Genomic DNA, 15,553 nt, shown 5'->3' with positions numbered 1-15,553 from the left:
GTATTCTTTATGGGCATTGTATAATATTTTATCATGTGTATATATTGTTTGTAATTTGTGTTAATTTCATTTTTAATTGGGTTGCTGTATTTTTGAAATATATGACAACCATATTTTTATGGGCATCTTTTTATCAGCCACCTCGTTGGGCATTTTGTCTGTTGTGGCGTTGTATTTGTATTTGTGAAAATGTATACTTTATTATTTTCTGATACTCTGCACTCTCACTCTTAGAACTGGTACAGGGTAATTTTTGAACGCCTGTTGAGCATTTCTTTTAAAAAAATAGAATCATATCTCTACGGCGGGTGGTTGATGAGAAAAAGCCCGCAACAGCACTTACAGGACACCCTGTGTAATTTCCACGCAGGGAGAAACGATAGCTCAAAACCAAATTAGAAGGAAAATAATGCACTCTCACATGCGAGCGCGCGCGCGCGATCATAATGCTTCGAGAACATTATGAACTGACACCGTATGGATGCATAATCATTTTTTCCACTGAAATTTCTACACCGTGAATAAAAATTGATATTATTTCGAAAGAAAAAGAGAATAATCCAAATTGTCTCTGCAAATATGCATTTTCTGATACCGAATCAACATGTTCAGCTCGTCGAACGAAATATCAACATCAACAAGTTTCTGTTTTTGCAGGGGCCAATTTATTTTAGGAGTTCACGTTAATGGGCCATGATGAGAGATATATCTTAATTTTTAAGTGCCCTTATTAAATAACGTCGTGATCTTTATTACGAGCACTTTTTGCTCTTGGATATTTTGCGGATACTTTTGGTTAATATCCTTGTCAAATGATGTATAAAGGCTTCTCTTCCTCCCTCTCCTGTGTCTCCTTGGCTATTATTTTATCGGGAGTGTTTTTGATACTGGGAAATTGCTGTCCAAGTTGTCAAGCTTCTCTTTTCGGTCTCGGTTGTGCAACTCTCACACAAAATACTTCTTTTCTTATTCCTCTTCTTAAAAGATTCAAGGCAGGAAGTTGTTTGCGTTCTTCTCCAGGGTTCCTTATCCCCTTTTCCCCACTCCCAGCAACACCAGCAGCTCCAAAAAGGCCAGATCCTTTTATCGTTTCCTGGAGCGTAGTAACAACTCGTCATGTAAAGTGACTTTAATGTGATTTTGGAATTAAGGAACGACGGGTTGGAAATAACCGGGTGCCATTAAGGGTCTTGACGTAAAAGGGTGGGAATGGCAATTTACCAGGGGAAGGAGGAGACGGTTACACATGATCTTTTAGGAGGAAGCGATAAACAATTTAAAACAGAACCTTTTGTCTCTCTCTCTCTCTCTCTCTCTCTCTGGTACTTTTACCCTCTCGCGACTGCGCCATCGTTGCACAATCGCAGTAAAATTTAGAAGCTGTTACAAAAGCCTTAATAACATCCTTATTTTAAACTGATACTGGGGGGGGGGGTTAATTTATGATCATTGTTAGGGAGGAAAGTTCAGGCATTACATCGAATAACTCACTCTCAGGTTTTTAATCCTGAGAAATTCTTGTTTTTTAAATAAACGATCTTAGATCGGAAGATCTATTACATTCGAATTTCATCGCTGGTTACGATTTGTTTTACAATGAAACCAGCTGAAAATTAATAGGTACTTTTCCGTTAAAGGGCTACAGTTTCAACAGTTGAATATTATTTTATACAAAAAATTGACACGCTTTCAAAAGACGAATAAAATTTTAATTGGTCGACGCGTTTCTGCTCTACAATGGAGAGCTGTCATCAGGACCTCGTGGTCCGAAATCATACAAGTGAGTCGTTGAAGGGGTGATGCTTATGTTTGGTCGTCCGGAGAGCTCACCTTTGTATTTGCTGAGGCCGAGTGGTCTTTGTATGATAATTGGGGCGCCATCAGTTGCAAAGCGTTGAAAATTCTGTTTTCAAAAGTGTTTGTTTTTAAAAAAGCAACACATAATTCAGTACTGAGTTTTCTCGAGGGGATACTTCATCAGAACTTACCAGGATGTCCTCGTTAATCATGGAAGGAACACGCCACCTATTTCGTCAGCTTGGACAGGATTTATTAACCTCATTCGAGACAGAATTTCCGACATGTTTTAAAAGATGGCGCCCCAATTCGCATCCAAAGACCACTCGGCCTCAGCAAATACAAAGGTAAACTCTCCGGACGACCAAACATAAACATCACCCCTTCAACCACTCACTCGTGTGATTTCTGACCACGAGGTCCTGATGACGATTTCTTTAATTTTTTACATTTTACTTCGAGTTTAGAATCAATACTACAAGTTTTAGATAGTTCTTTAGGACACAACAACATAATCAATACTTAAACAAATGTATCTATTTATCTTATCTGACATTTTAGATAGACTTGTGTAAATCAAAAAGAAATACTTTTATATGTTTCCTGAAAACATTTGCAAATACAAATAACAAAAATAAAGGTAACTTCATGCAAACTGCCCAGCGAGGTGGCTGAAAAAAACAAATAGAGAAAAAGGTCCATAAATATATACAGTGAAACCCCTCTTTTGCGGACCCTCGTGGGACAAAACAAATTGTCCGTAAAAGAGGGGTGATCGTATCAGAGATTTGTTCCTGTTTAAATTGCATTATACAGTATTAACAATAATTGAAATGGTTCTTAATTTGAATATGAATGAAACTCTGACAATATGACAGGCGTTTAAAGTGATCAAAATACATATTTATCGTATAGATGCGTAATTAAAATGACAAAAGAATTACATATTATAAAAAATTACACATTTAATTTACATCTTTTGGAAACACTGATCAATCGAATTTTCGTGGGTTCTGCGGAGTATTCTACTTCCAAATTTATTTTAACTGCGAGACTAAATCCAATGACTTCACGCCATTTGCGTTTACAGCATTTAATCAAGGCACTGAATTCATTTGCAAGAGCACAAACTCCAATTTTATTTTATTCACTGTACTCCAGCAGCACCTGCTAGAGGTAGAAGGCCTCCACACGCTGCTTGTGACGTCAATAAGCAGTCCATTTTCCCTCAGAATATTCAGGGAAAAGAAATTCCCTGCTCGTGCCAGTATTCAGCCAGAACCACCAGAATACAATGTAGAGCCGATTCCCATCCAATTGAGGACGACTGCCGGCATACGAATTGGCCAGGAAGGCCTATGAAGGAGGAAAGCATACTGGAAAGAAAACGAAAAAAGAAAATGGAGAAGAAAAAGAAATGGAGAAGAATGGTCAAATATCAATATTCAGGCTATACAAATATATGCTAAAGAGTTCTTGTCACCACAACCAACACATTTCAACAAACAGACACCAGATACTACAACCAGAACAATTCACCACAATCACCAAAAACACAGCTCAAACAGTTCAGTTCACAGATGTAAAAGAGGAGAAAAAACACTGCACGGGCAAAAAACCTCACATACGAAAATTTATACTGTTCAAAAGTTCTTTCAAAAATATGTGATAAACATAATAGCTGACATCACAATGATAGAATTCTGCTCAGTAAATGCTGATTCAATAGAAAGTTCTTACAATGGAAAAAAAAAATCAACAATGTTCAGAGGGTGTCAATAGTTCAAGAGTTAGAATTATCGGCCGCCTGGAATGTGGGCGTACTCAGATGGAAGTATCCGAGGAACTTGGAATTGCCCAAAGTGTCATCTCTAGGCTTTGGCAACGATTCCAAGATAACGGAAATGTCAGTAGACGTTACAGTACAGGTCGCCCCCGAGTTACAACGCCGAATGAAGACCGGTATTTGGCAGTAACTGCCAAAAGAAGCAGACGGAGCACAGCATCCGATCTGTTTCGTCAGCTATCTGCAGCCACGGGTACCACAGTTTCAAGGCAAACCGTGTACAGACGTTTGGGAGATATTGGTCTATATGCTCGCAGGCCTGTCAGATGTGTTCCGCTCACGGCAACTCACTGTCGGCAGCGATTAGCCTGGAGTAGAGAACATGCAATGTGGACATCGTCACAGTGGGCTTGTGTGATGTTTTCCGACGAGTCCAGGTTTAGCTTACAGTCTGATTCACGTCGGACTTTCATATGGAGAACGCCAGGTACCCGTTACCACCAAGACAACATCATTGAACGACACCGTTACGGTGGTGCAGCATTACTCGTTTGGGGTGGAATTATACTGGGTTCCAGAACAGATCTGCATGTTCAAACCGGAACCATGAAAGCCCAAATTTATCGGGACATCATTCTGGAACAACATGTACGTTTGTTTAGGGGTTCCATGGGCGCAGAATTTGTGTTTATGGATGACAACGCCCGTCCTCACCGAGCAAACATCGTAAACGAATGCCTTGAATCTGAGGATATAACCCGTATGGAATGGCCAGCATTCTCACCTGACTTGAATCCGATAGAGCATGTGTGGGACATGCTTGGCCGACGAGTTGCAGCCCGTCAACCACCTCCTACATGTGTACCGGAACTTCGGAGAGCATTGCTTGCTGAGTGGAGTGATCTTCCTCAAGATCAGATCGATAATTTGATACTCAGCATGCCTAGGCGTTGTACGGACTGTATTTTATCGCATGGGAGACATACAATGTATTAACCATCATACCAACCATGTAATAGTAAGTTTTTGTAAAGGAGATATTTTTATAACTTCAGGAAGATTTCCTGAAGTTAAGAGAGAGGGAAGTTAAGGAGACGTGATGACTTTTCTTTCCGAGCTCACCTCAGCATAATATCCGGAAAATTACTGTTTCCTTGATATCTCTGGCTGAGAAAAAAGCCATCTATATCTCTCTAAACCGTCCCACCCGGGGGCCATTTCCTGAAGTTAAGAGAGGCTACTAATGCCTCTACTTCAGCGCCTCACGACAAAGTGCGTGAAATTAGGAAGGCAGATTCATGTGTCTCCAGTGGTGTAGATGGTAGCATGCCTGTCCGATATGCAAGAGGGCCTGGGTTCGAGTCCCGGCGGAGACGTGATGAATTTTCTTTCCCAGCTCACCTGAGCATAATATCCGGAAAATTACTGTTTCCTTGATATCTTTGGCTGAGGAAAAAGCCATCTATATATCTCTCTAATCTATTAATAGTTGGAGACATTAATATTGGCTTATATACCAGGAATAGTGCAACATCTCGGTATCTTGATATATTGGCAACAAATGGATTATTTTCGTTACATGAAAAAATCGCAAGAGAAACAAACACTACACAGACCTGTATTGATCACGGTTTTCATAGATCCAAACAAAACACTGCACAGGAATTTACAGTCTTCAAAATCAAGGTTACTGATCACTATCCAGTATTGGGATTCGTAGACTTCTTGCGCAAACAATCTAACAGTATTGGTGAGGAAATTAAACACATAAAAATTATTAATTATAAAAAATTCGAAGCTTTTATCTCAACGCCGAATCTCGAGAACATTGTAGAAGATGAAAGTGGCGAAAACAAATATAAACACTTGAGGAATATCTTAGCACTGAACTCAAACTTATGGACTGACACTGTGAAGCAAAAACCAAAAAAGAATAAAAAAAACTGGATTAATGAAGACATTTTAAAAAGAATAAATTATAAAGAACAACTCTATAGAAAATACAAAAAAAATCCTCTTATAATCTCGTACAAATTAGAATACAAAGAATATGAAACAAATTTAAAAAAATACATTAAAGAAATTAAGCAGGAGTATATTAAAGATAACTTTAAAAAAACTGAGAAAAACAAACGACTACAATGGAAATACATTAATGAAAATATATTAAACAAAAACTTTGGGCGTAAGACACTGCCAGAATGTGAGGACCCTATAGACTTGACAAATAACTTCAATAATGACTTCATTACTAGGAATTTAGACACCCATGAACAAAATAGTTTTTGCATGTACTGTATGGAACAAAATAATATATCAATCAGTTCAACCAACTCTATGTATTGGACTGAAATAGATCAAGAAGAACTGAAACAAGTAATAAGAGACCTAAAGGAAAATAAAGCAAGCGGCTATGATGGACTATCCCCTAAAATGATGAAAATAATTTCAAAATACCACCTAAACACATTAAAAAATTAATTGATCGTTCTATTTTAAATGGTATCTTTTATCATGAATTAAAATACTCTCTCGTCCATCCTATATATGAAGCAGGAGATAGAAATGATCTGGTAAATTATAGACCAATAAGTATACTTCCAGTTTTTCCAAAAATAATTGAAAAATGTGTTAAAAAACGACTTCTAAATTTCCTAAATAGACAAAACTTTTTCTCTCCCAATCAATATGGATTCCAAAAAAATAAAAACACAGAAATGGCAATATTAGATCTAAGTAACTATCTAAACAATGGCGGCTCCAATAATAATATGTATTCCATAACTGTGTTCCTAGATTTAAAAAGAGCATTTGACTTCGTTGATCTGGAAATATTAACAAGTAAACTATTCTCAATAGGAGGCAGAGGAAATATGCTTAAATGGTTTAAGTCATTCTGTAACAAAAGACAACAAGCAGTTGTGATTCAGAAAGAAATTAGTTCCTTTCGAGAGGGGTGAAGAAAGGAGTACCTGAAGGATCTGTACCGGGCCCAATACTATTTTTGATATACATAAATGATTTATGCAACCTGAAATTAAATGGAAAGTTGATAACCTTTGCTGATGACACAGTGCTTTACGTAGAAGATACAAATACATTAGATTTAATAAAAAGAGTAGAAGATGACCTAACAAATATTAACATGTGGCTAGTAAAACATAAACTAAATCTTAACATTCAAAAAACAAAATACATTATGACTATATGAAAACAAGAAACACGAATATCAATGAAATCATACACCTAAAAATACATAATCATTGTCGCTGCCAAGATAATAGTGATTGCTATTGCCAAGAAATAGAAAAAGTTCATGAGTACAATTATCTGGATATAACAATACAACATGACCTTAAATGGAACTCGCACTGTGATATTTTAATCAAAAAAATCAGAAAATATGCAATAATCATATATAAAGTGAAAAACTTGATGAAAAATTTTTGAAAGACTTATTTTATGCATGGATTTATTCAATTATTAATTATGCAATTTGTGTTTGGGCTGGAGCATACTACTATGACAATATCTGGAAATTAGATAGCATGTATGATAGAATAAGATCTCAAATAATAACAGATAGTACGAAAATACAGTGCTACACTATATCTCTAAGACAAAAGTACATATATAGAATGATAAAAGTTTCACAAGTAAATGAAAAATATTTAACAAAAAATCGAAATAGCACCACAAGTAGATACAATAGAGTATATCAGGTACCGAAGCCTACTGAAACACTGTAGAAAAAGAACTTTTCCTACATAGCCCCTAAAGTTTTAAACTTATTTTATACTGAAAATCAAATTAGCAATAGAAAAAAACATAAATCATATAGTATTTGACTTTGTTAAAAATAATGATTATGGAATGATTTTAACAAATACGCTAAAATCAGATATAAAAATAGTTTTGTGCACTGTGTACGAAAAGAGAAAGAAATTGTAAAATGATGAACGGATGTATATGGTTGTTATTGTGCATATAAGTATAGATAGATACATGTATATGTATGGTGTTACATGTAATGTACTAACTGATATTTATAATACGTAATTTAATAATATAACCGTGGTTATCACTCTCAAAATGAGAAATCTAACATCTTAACGTATACCGCAATCGTAAATATATAAATAAAAATACAATATAACATATGTCTAATCTTTATAAAAGCTGTTGTCTGAAACATGTGATTATAACCCCCTTTAGACCTGCTGGAAGGACTTTTAAGTCCCTTGGGGTCACAAAGTGTTTGTATTCATGTGTTTTTATGTTTGTACCTATGTGTATGTTTGTATTTGTATATATATGTCCGTGTTTCTGTGATTTTTTTTATTAAAAAAAATATATATATGTTTACAAAATTTACAAGTATTTACAAAATGGAATTAGGTGAATTACAACAAATTCCAATCTAAATGAAAAATTTTTTGAGGCCTTCTATATTTCCTCGACTCTAGGATATCATATTCCACAATGTCTCTAAGATGCTGATATACAGATTCTTTCGTTCTGTCGTATTGATCTTTGTTGACACACAGATATGAGGAATGCCTAAATCATTTCTGATATTGGTTCCTCTAATAAACCAAGGCGCTTTAGCAAATCTCCTGAGGATCTTATTTTGCACGGTCTGCCGATTTTTCATATTCATTACAAATGACGACTCTTCTACTAGAGAGGTCTCTAACGGCCCGAGTGACTAGGAAGATCACTGGGATATCCGGATCCACCTAAAGGACCATGTGATGTGTTTGGAATCTTTTTGAATCCCCGCAGTCTCTGCAATAAACTGTATACTTTGCATTCATTTTTCGAAACTTATGATCCCTCTCTTGTATGCGTATCCGAATCATGGCTGTCCCCAAGTCTACCCGATTCCCTGCTATGCCCGCGGGGATACGACGTGTTTAGATCTGATAGATTGTTCGCTCCTGGAGGTGGTGTCTGCATATTCGCAAAAAATAATTTGAACCCGTCTGCTGTTATGGCGAGAACTGATACAAATAATGCTGAAATCGAAATAATAGCTGTGGACATTAAAGTCGGTATTCAGTGTGTGCGCGTGATCTGTGCTTATATTCCTCCGGACAAATCTTCCGATGCCGGACATTTACATTGTTTTTTCGATGCTCTCAGACTATATTGTACAGTGAGATATCCCATCGTATTGGCCGGCGACCTGAATATGAGAAACATAAAATGGGAATGGGATTCATACCACCTCATATCTACACATGCAACTGACAGATTCTTTCTTGCCTCTATTGCAGACTTGGGATTCAATCAACTTGTTGACTTTCCCACTAAGGGAGAGAATTTCTTGGATCTTCTTTTGTGCACTGTTCCCGAATTTATAATCGACATACGATCATTGCCACCCTTCTGCAATAGTGACAACCCACCGCATATACCATTTATCTTTCGTCTGCCTAATTTAATAGCCAATAATTATTCAGGCTTGGTTAAACATGACTTTAGGAGTGCGGATTATGACGCTCTTTCTCTATTACTACATGATCTCTTTGGTTCTATCCGGGAAAAGCGCATGTCTCCCCTCGATGCATTTCAAACTTTCTTTTTGAATTGTTGGAGGTATATTCCTCGTATGTCATTAAAACTTAGCAACGTGGCAAATAAAAGACTGCGACTAATCGGTAAGAGGAAACTGATTGCTTGGCGCAATTTGAGGAGGTATCCGAGTGTTCTAAACAAACGAATATATTGTGCCATGGCTCAGGAATACAATGCGTACGTTGCATCAAGCGAGAGTGCACACCTCCGTTCGATTTGTGGCAATAATAATCGTACTGCCTTCTACAAAGACGCTCGACGGAAACTACGTTCGGCTGCATCTATATCATCCCTTGTTGTAGATGGAGCTATAATTACTGACAGTCAATCTAAGGCTGATATATTTGCGGACATATTTTCGGACGCTTACTTGTTACCGTTCGCGACAGAAGTTCATTTTGATGGCGGCCTTATGCAAGACCATTCCCAATTCATCGATATGTTTGATGCTAGAGGTATCGCTTCTTTAATAGATGCACTGCCTTCTCGCTCTTCTACTGGGCCTGATGGTATCCCCGGTAGCTTCTACAGGGCCTTACGAGACGAGGCATCTTATTTCTTGAGTGCAGTGTTCCAGTATTTTTATGACTTTGGTATGATACCCAATTCCTGGAGGAATGCCATAGTTCGTCCTATTTTCAAAAATAAAGGCAAATGTTCTGATCCTCAAAACTATCGCCCGGTATCATTGACTGATATTTCTTCTAAAATATTCGAAAGATGTCTGGTCCAAAAACTTCTTACATTTGCTATCAATTCAGGGTTTATACCATCTAATCAATTTGGTTTTGTTCCTGGTCGATCACTATTAATCCAACAACTAATTTGCCACGACTATTGGACAAATGCCGTTGAAGAAAAAACCGAAATTGATATATTGTTTATTGATTTTCACAAAGCATTCGATAAAATAGACCGCTCTCTTCTAATCACAAAGCTATTGAACTTGGGTGTGCCAGAAAAGATGTGCCGAATACTGCAGTCATATCTGGGCTCTAGAACTTTTCAGGTTCGTGTTGAAGATTGCCTCTCTGGGAAAAAATGCGTATCTAGCGGTGTAGTTCAGGGCTCTGTGTTGGGTCCACTGTTGTTTGTACTATTCACGTATGACATTGCTTTTTACACTCATCCAATTCCACTAGTACAATTTGCTGATGATGTTAAACTGTTTTTTCCCACGTCTGAACACACAGAGCTTAATTCTGCCTGCCAACGTCTCCACAACTGGACTGTGGTCAATCGTCTTCCAATTTCCGTTAGCAAAAGTGGTGTCATGCACATAGGGGGATACAGAATGAGTCCAAGCTACTCGATGGGTGGCGAAGAGCTCCAGAGGTTCACTTCCTACACTGACTTGGGGATCACCATTTGCAATACCAGAAATTTTGACTTACATTATTCGAATATAGTGTGTAAAGCGAGACGCGCTTCTTATGTCCTACGGAAGGCGTATGGAAAATGTGATACCGCTACACTCATGCACGCATTTACCGTTTTTATGCGCCCAATCCTGGAGTATTGTTCGCAAATATGGTCTCCGTACAAAGTGAAAGATATAAAATTCATCGAAAAGGTCCAGAAGTCATTTACCAAACAGTTTTGCAGTCTGCGTCATCGCCTATACGAGGAAAGGCTGAGATGTCTCGGCGTCCACTCTTTAGAATGGCGTCGCCTTGAAGCCGACTTAAAGCTGTGCTTCAAACTTGTACACAACTTAGTATATACGGGTCAGTCAACTCCATTTTTTGAAATCAATCCCAGACCATCACTGAGAAGACATTCATTACAAATAAAAATTCCAACTGCCAGGAATAATGCTAAATTTTATAACTTCCGATGCCGAGTTGGAAGAGTATGGAACAAATTACCACCAGATCTCGTATGTTCATCTACATATCACAGATTCTGTCACTCTCTCAACGCTTCTGATGTTTCAACATTTTTAATGTGCTATGCATTTTAGTTCATGTCGGGTTTTATTGGTGCATATATGCTTGTTTTATTTATATAACTTTTTTTTCCCATCAGTTCTATTGATTATTTCAATTTGGAATTACATGTGATGATTTTTTATTTGTTTGTTTATTTTTTTTTGTGTTTTTTTAAATATATATATATATATATACATGTATTTTATTCTGATTTATATATTGAATTTTATTGTGTAAACATGTTTATTTTATTGTTGTTTTGTGTTCGGGGATTTTTTTTTTTTTTTTTTTTTTTATTGGCGTCATTTTTTATGCATTTTTCTCTTTGTATATATTCGTGTGTATGAATGTGTACTGATGTTCCCTGCCGTCTCTTTCCAATTTTATTGATTGTTTGAATAGTGCACCTGTGGAGTTAGAGCCTACTGGCCTTGCACAGGTTTGTATATAATAAATAAATAAATAAATAAATAAATAAATTTTACATGAATGAGACTATGCTGGAGAAGCGTGAAGCATGGTAGGTCTAAGTATGGTTTTGTATAATATAATTTGTTTTTGAGTGATAATTTGACGTGTGGGAAAGTAATTTTCTTTAGCATTCCCATTACTCTATTTGATTTGTTTTTAACGAAATTGATAAGAGGTGAAAAAGAAAGATTCTTGTTGAGAAAACATCCTAAATATTTAACTTGACTTTCAGACCTTAAAACTGGCTCACCAATCAATAGTGGGAGGAGTTTACGGCGACGAGTGAACCAAACAAATTTACATTTACCAAAATTTAATTTTACAGCTGATTCGTCACACAAGGGCTCAATATAATCAATTGTCTCCTGGAGATTTTCTAGATTCTCTTGTGTTGCCTTCCTGCTACTGCATAGTACTGCACACAGTTTCTTTTTACAGTATTTGTGAGCCAATCCGGAAGATTCTACGCCAAAACAAGAAGAAACGAATTAGGATGCTGTATTTCAAAATGTGGCAAACTTGCTAGATAGTCCGAATGAGGTTTATTGCAAACAGTGCAGAGTCCTTCTATCTCTAGGAGGTGCTGATTCCAGGCATCAATTTTTTCTCTTAGTGGTAGAGTGTGGCGATTAAACTACTACACCAGACACACACATGCACTTCGTCCATATTCTTCTGCGGAACTTCTAACGAATTGGTACATGTTGGAATGTGTGTGTACGTATAATGAAGTTTGTTTATGTGTAATACTTGGGGGCATTCAAATATTACGTTAGCATCGGGAGGTTCGTATTTGCTGACAATAATAATAGCGTTGTAGACCTATAGCTCTCTGCGGCGAGACTTTTTAACGGGGAGATCGGTTCGCATTCGCGCCTCGAAAATGTGAACCACAGAAAACCAACTTCAGCCGACCACCACTACGGCGATCCGGGTTCATCGCCACGATAAGAGTCCGTCAATATGACCACTCGACCACCACAGCGGCTGACGATGATACTAGAGATGGCCATATTAAACATAGTGTAATAATGTAAAATATAGCGCACAACCAGCAGCACGGAATTTCATTATCCAAATGGACATCGGCTGCCCAACATTAACAAACTTCAAGCCGAAATTTCAATCAAACGTAGCCAAATACAGTAATTTGATCGAATTTACTATAACTTTTGCTGCTATCTGGTGAGCATAATTCAAACCAAAATTGCAATTTCTGGTCTGCGCACAGTTGGTTTTAGCCCAACGGAACGAATGATGAAAATGGTGTCCGTGACCGTATCTGAGGGTGATCGTTAAGAGAGGGTTTTACTGTATTTTTCATGTATATTTTAAGATTCAGCAACGCTAAATAAAAGTAATTTTCATGTCGGGTGAAAAATGCAATACACCATTTCATTCGATTGTTTGCACGGTTTTACGAGACGGAAACAATTCATCTCTTGAACAATGAAAAAAATGATAAATCCGATAGAAACATTAGTTAAAAACCGGAAAGTTTACGATTTTGGATGTGCTTGATAAAAAAAAGTATTTACGAAACTCATTTCCAGAAATTCACATTTCAATCAAACATCGTAAGTATGAAGTATTATTGCTTTTTGCCCTACTTCGACATCTGCTTCTACTTCTATTTCCGAATTTCCTCAAGGAATTTTCGGGAGAGAATTATTCAAATTCTTTCCCCCCAATAAATGCTTGAATTTAGTATCGGATGTGAAAATATTTCCGTTGTTATACACGGGAATATATGAAGCGAAGAAACTTCTGGTGGAGAGAAAAAAGTCACGGGCATTCTGGGAAATTAAAGGGTTCGCAAGAGGTTTCTGATCAATAAATAATGAAATATTGTGCGTTCGATTGTTTCGGGATTTTTCCGGGAAAAGAATTGAAATTCGATTTGTGCCTTTTTCTTTCCTTCTCTAGAATGTTCCTTTTTTTTTTCTTTCCCATTCGAAAATCGGTTAAGGGATCAAAGACGTAACGTTCAATATTTTTCAAATTAAACTTCCGTCCGAATGTCGAATCAAAAACCTGTTTTTAGGAATTTATTTTGGTTCGAATAAAAATAATATATCTATAACATTGTTGTTTTTTTTTGGACTTGTTTCTGAAACAATTTGTAAGTTTCACGAATGGTAGATAAACACGAAAATCAATAAAAATATCGTTCCCTCAGATATTTCCTGTTGATAGATTTGTAGAAGAAATATTGTTTTCTCGTTGGTGTTATGTTTTTCAAATCAAGGTAAACATTATTTTATACGACGAGAGTACGCGTCTGGAACTCAGCAATTTGACGAAATGACGTCACACAATGATGTAGATTTCTGTTTCTCGATTGGTAGATAGGTGAGAACATTTCTGTTTCTTCAAACATTCGATGTTCATTGATTGTGTTCGGGAATATGGAATGTTCAGACTCAAAAAACTTCAATCATGCCCTTGGTTTTGATCTGGTTGAAGTTTCTAATTGAAATGTGTGTTTGCAGCGATGTGTAGATTATCTTCACCTCTTTTTCAAATTATGAAATCGAATAATTTCGACTTGAGGAAAATTTCGGGACGTAATCAAAGAGCACAATCGACAAACGAGCATCTGGTAATAAACATTCTTTTGACATTAATGCTGAGCTTTCGACAAGGAGGCCTAGCTTCCAAAAATGGTTTCCCCTACTAGAAGACTTCACTGAGGAAGTTGAACTTCAAACAATGAGTCTGAGCTGTGTAAAATGAAACTGGGCTTCACTCCAATAATAAAAAAAAAAGGGGACTTCATTACTATAAAACATGTTTTATCTATGTGCGTCTCCAGTGATGAAGGTCAACTTCGATAATGAAACTGAGCTTGAGCAGCAGAAACCAAATTCAAATGGAATAGCTGAAATTGAGCTTTCACAAACGAAACTCAACACGAGTATGTGCAATTGAGCTATATGACACGAAATTTAGCACGAATAGCTGCGATTCAGTTTTCAGAAATATAACTTAACACGAATAACTAAAATTGAGCTTTAAGTAATGAAATTGAGCCTTTTGCGTGGGAATGGAACTCCAATGTTATGATGTTCTTGAAAATCTAAGCTTTTGAAATGGACTGTATATTGCTTGAGGTTCAGGATAGAGTCTGTAAGACGAACCAAAGTGAATGACCGAAAGAAAAACAAACTTTTTTTTTTGTATTCCTCCAACGTCTTAAATCACAGCCATTTCAATACAGGCTTGGAGAAGGCATGGAAATTAAATCAGTTCAGGTTTGCAACGAGTAAGGAAATAGTGGAGTCTCGTAAAAGGTGTTGCTTCTCCCATAAATAAGCTCCGAAATGAAATTTATTCTCTCTTTTTTCATGCTTTCAATCTTTATTTTCACGCAATTTTTCAATTTTTTTCCTTGGGATAAAACTGAGAAATAACACGAAGGAAAAAAAATAGAAAGTGTTTCTTTGTCTGTCGATACTTTTTAAGCTTTTCTTATTCTTATTTAAGATGACGAGAGATTTTCGGTCGGTTTAAGCTCCTTAAATAAAACTGAGACCCTTCGGAAAAAAATCCCCAGAATGTTGTTCTCTGTTTGCCTAGTGTTCGTCGTTGCAGAACTCTTTTTTTTCTCTGGCTTTGAGTTTTTTTATATTTTCTTACGAAATCGATTCCTCTTATTTAGAATCGTTTTAAATTCAAACGATTTAAGAAACGGAAACGGAGTCTTGCTTTTCTGCGGTGTCAGATAATAATGTCAATCGTTTGTGGAACCGTGTTATTCTCCATGAGTATTCCTTTCAAGGATTTACTTAAAATTCAATGTTAGCGAAATTCACCGACAAAACAATTTGTCTATAGAAAGTTCAGTGACGAAAAGTTCACTGACAAACAATTCGAACAAATATTAATTGGGAAAAACTCATCGACGGAAAATTCATCACTGAGGAATATTCACTGGCTAACTATTCGTCATGGAAAATTCACCGCTATTTCATCGACGGAAACTTCT

General features: G+C 36.7%; 1 protein-coding gene across 1 annotated transcript; it reads left to right on the top strand.

Annotated features, from left to right (window-relative positions):
* The first annotated feature begins 8,576 nt into the window (after positions 1–8,576).
* LOC149065271 (uncharacterized) lies at positions 8,577–14,496 on the top strand. Its single transcript, XM_089254130.1, has 2 exons — positions 8,577–10,890; positions 14,381–14,496. The coding sequence occupies exons 1-2, from the start codon at positions 8,577–8,579 to the stop codon at positions 14,494–14,496; spliced, it is 2,430 nt and encodes an 809-aa protein (XP_089110256.1).
* Positions 14,497–15,553: the final 1,057 nt, after the last annotated feature.

Source organism: Pholcus phalangioides, unplaced genomic scaffold (genome assembly GCF_987345545.1).
Source record: "Pholcus phalangioides strain wild (caught in Gottingen) unplaced genomic scaffold, Ppha-v1.0 ptg000040l_1, whole genome shotgun sequence".
NCBI classification, from domain to species: domain Eukaryota; kingdom Metazoa; phylum Arthropoda; class Arachnida; order Araneae; family Pholcidae; genus Pholcus; species Pholcus phalangioides.
This window is presented reverse-complemented; position numbering and strand designations above follow the sequence as displayed.

What these genes read in the sequence shown, in the direction of transcription:
- LOC149065271 (XM_089254130.1), top strand. Translation starts at nt 8,577, where the DNA reads ATGGCGAGAACTGATACAAATAATGCTGAAATCGAAATAATAGCTGTG. An exon ending in ACACAACTTAGTATATACGG is followed by an intron (nt 10,891 to 14,380) that starts GTCAGTCAACTC and finishes GTGCGTCTCCAG; the next exon opens with TGATGAAGGTCAACTTCGAT.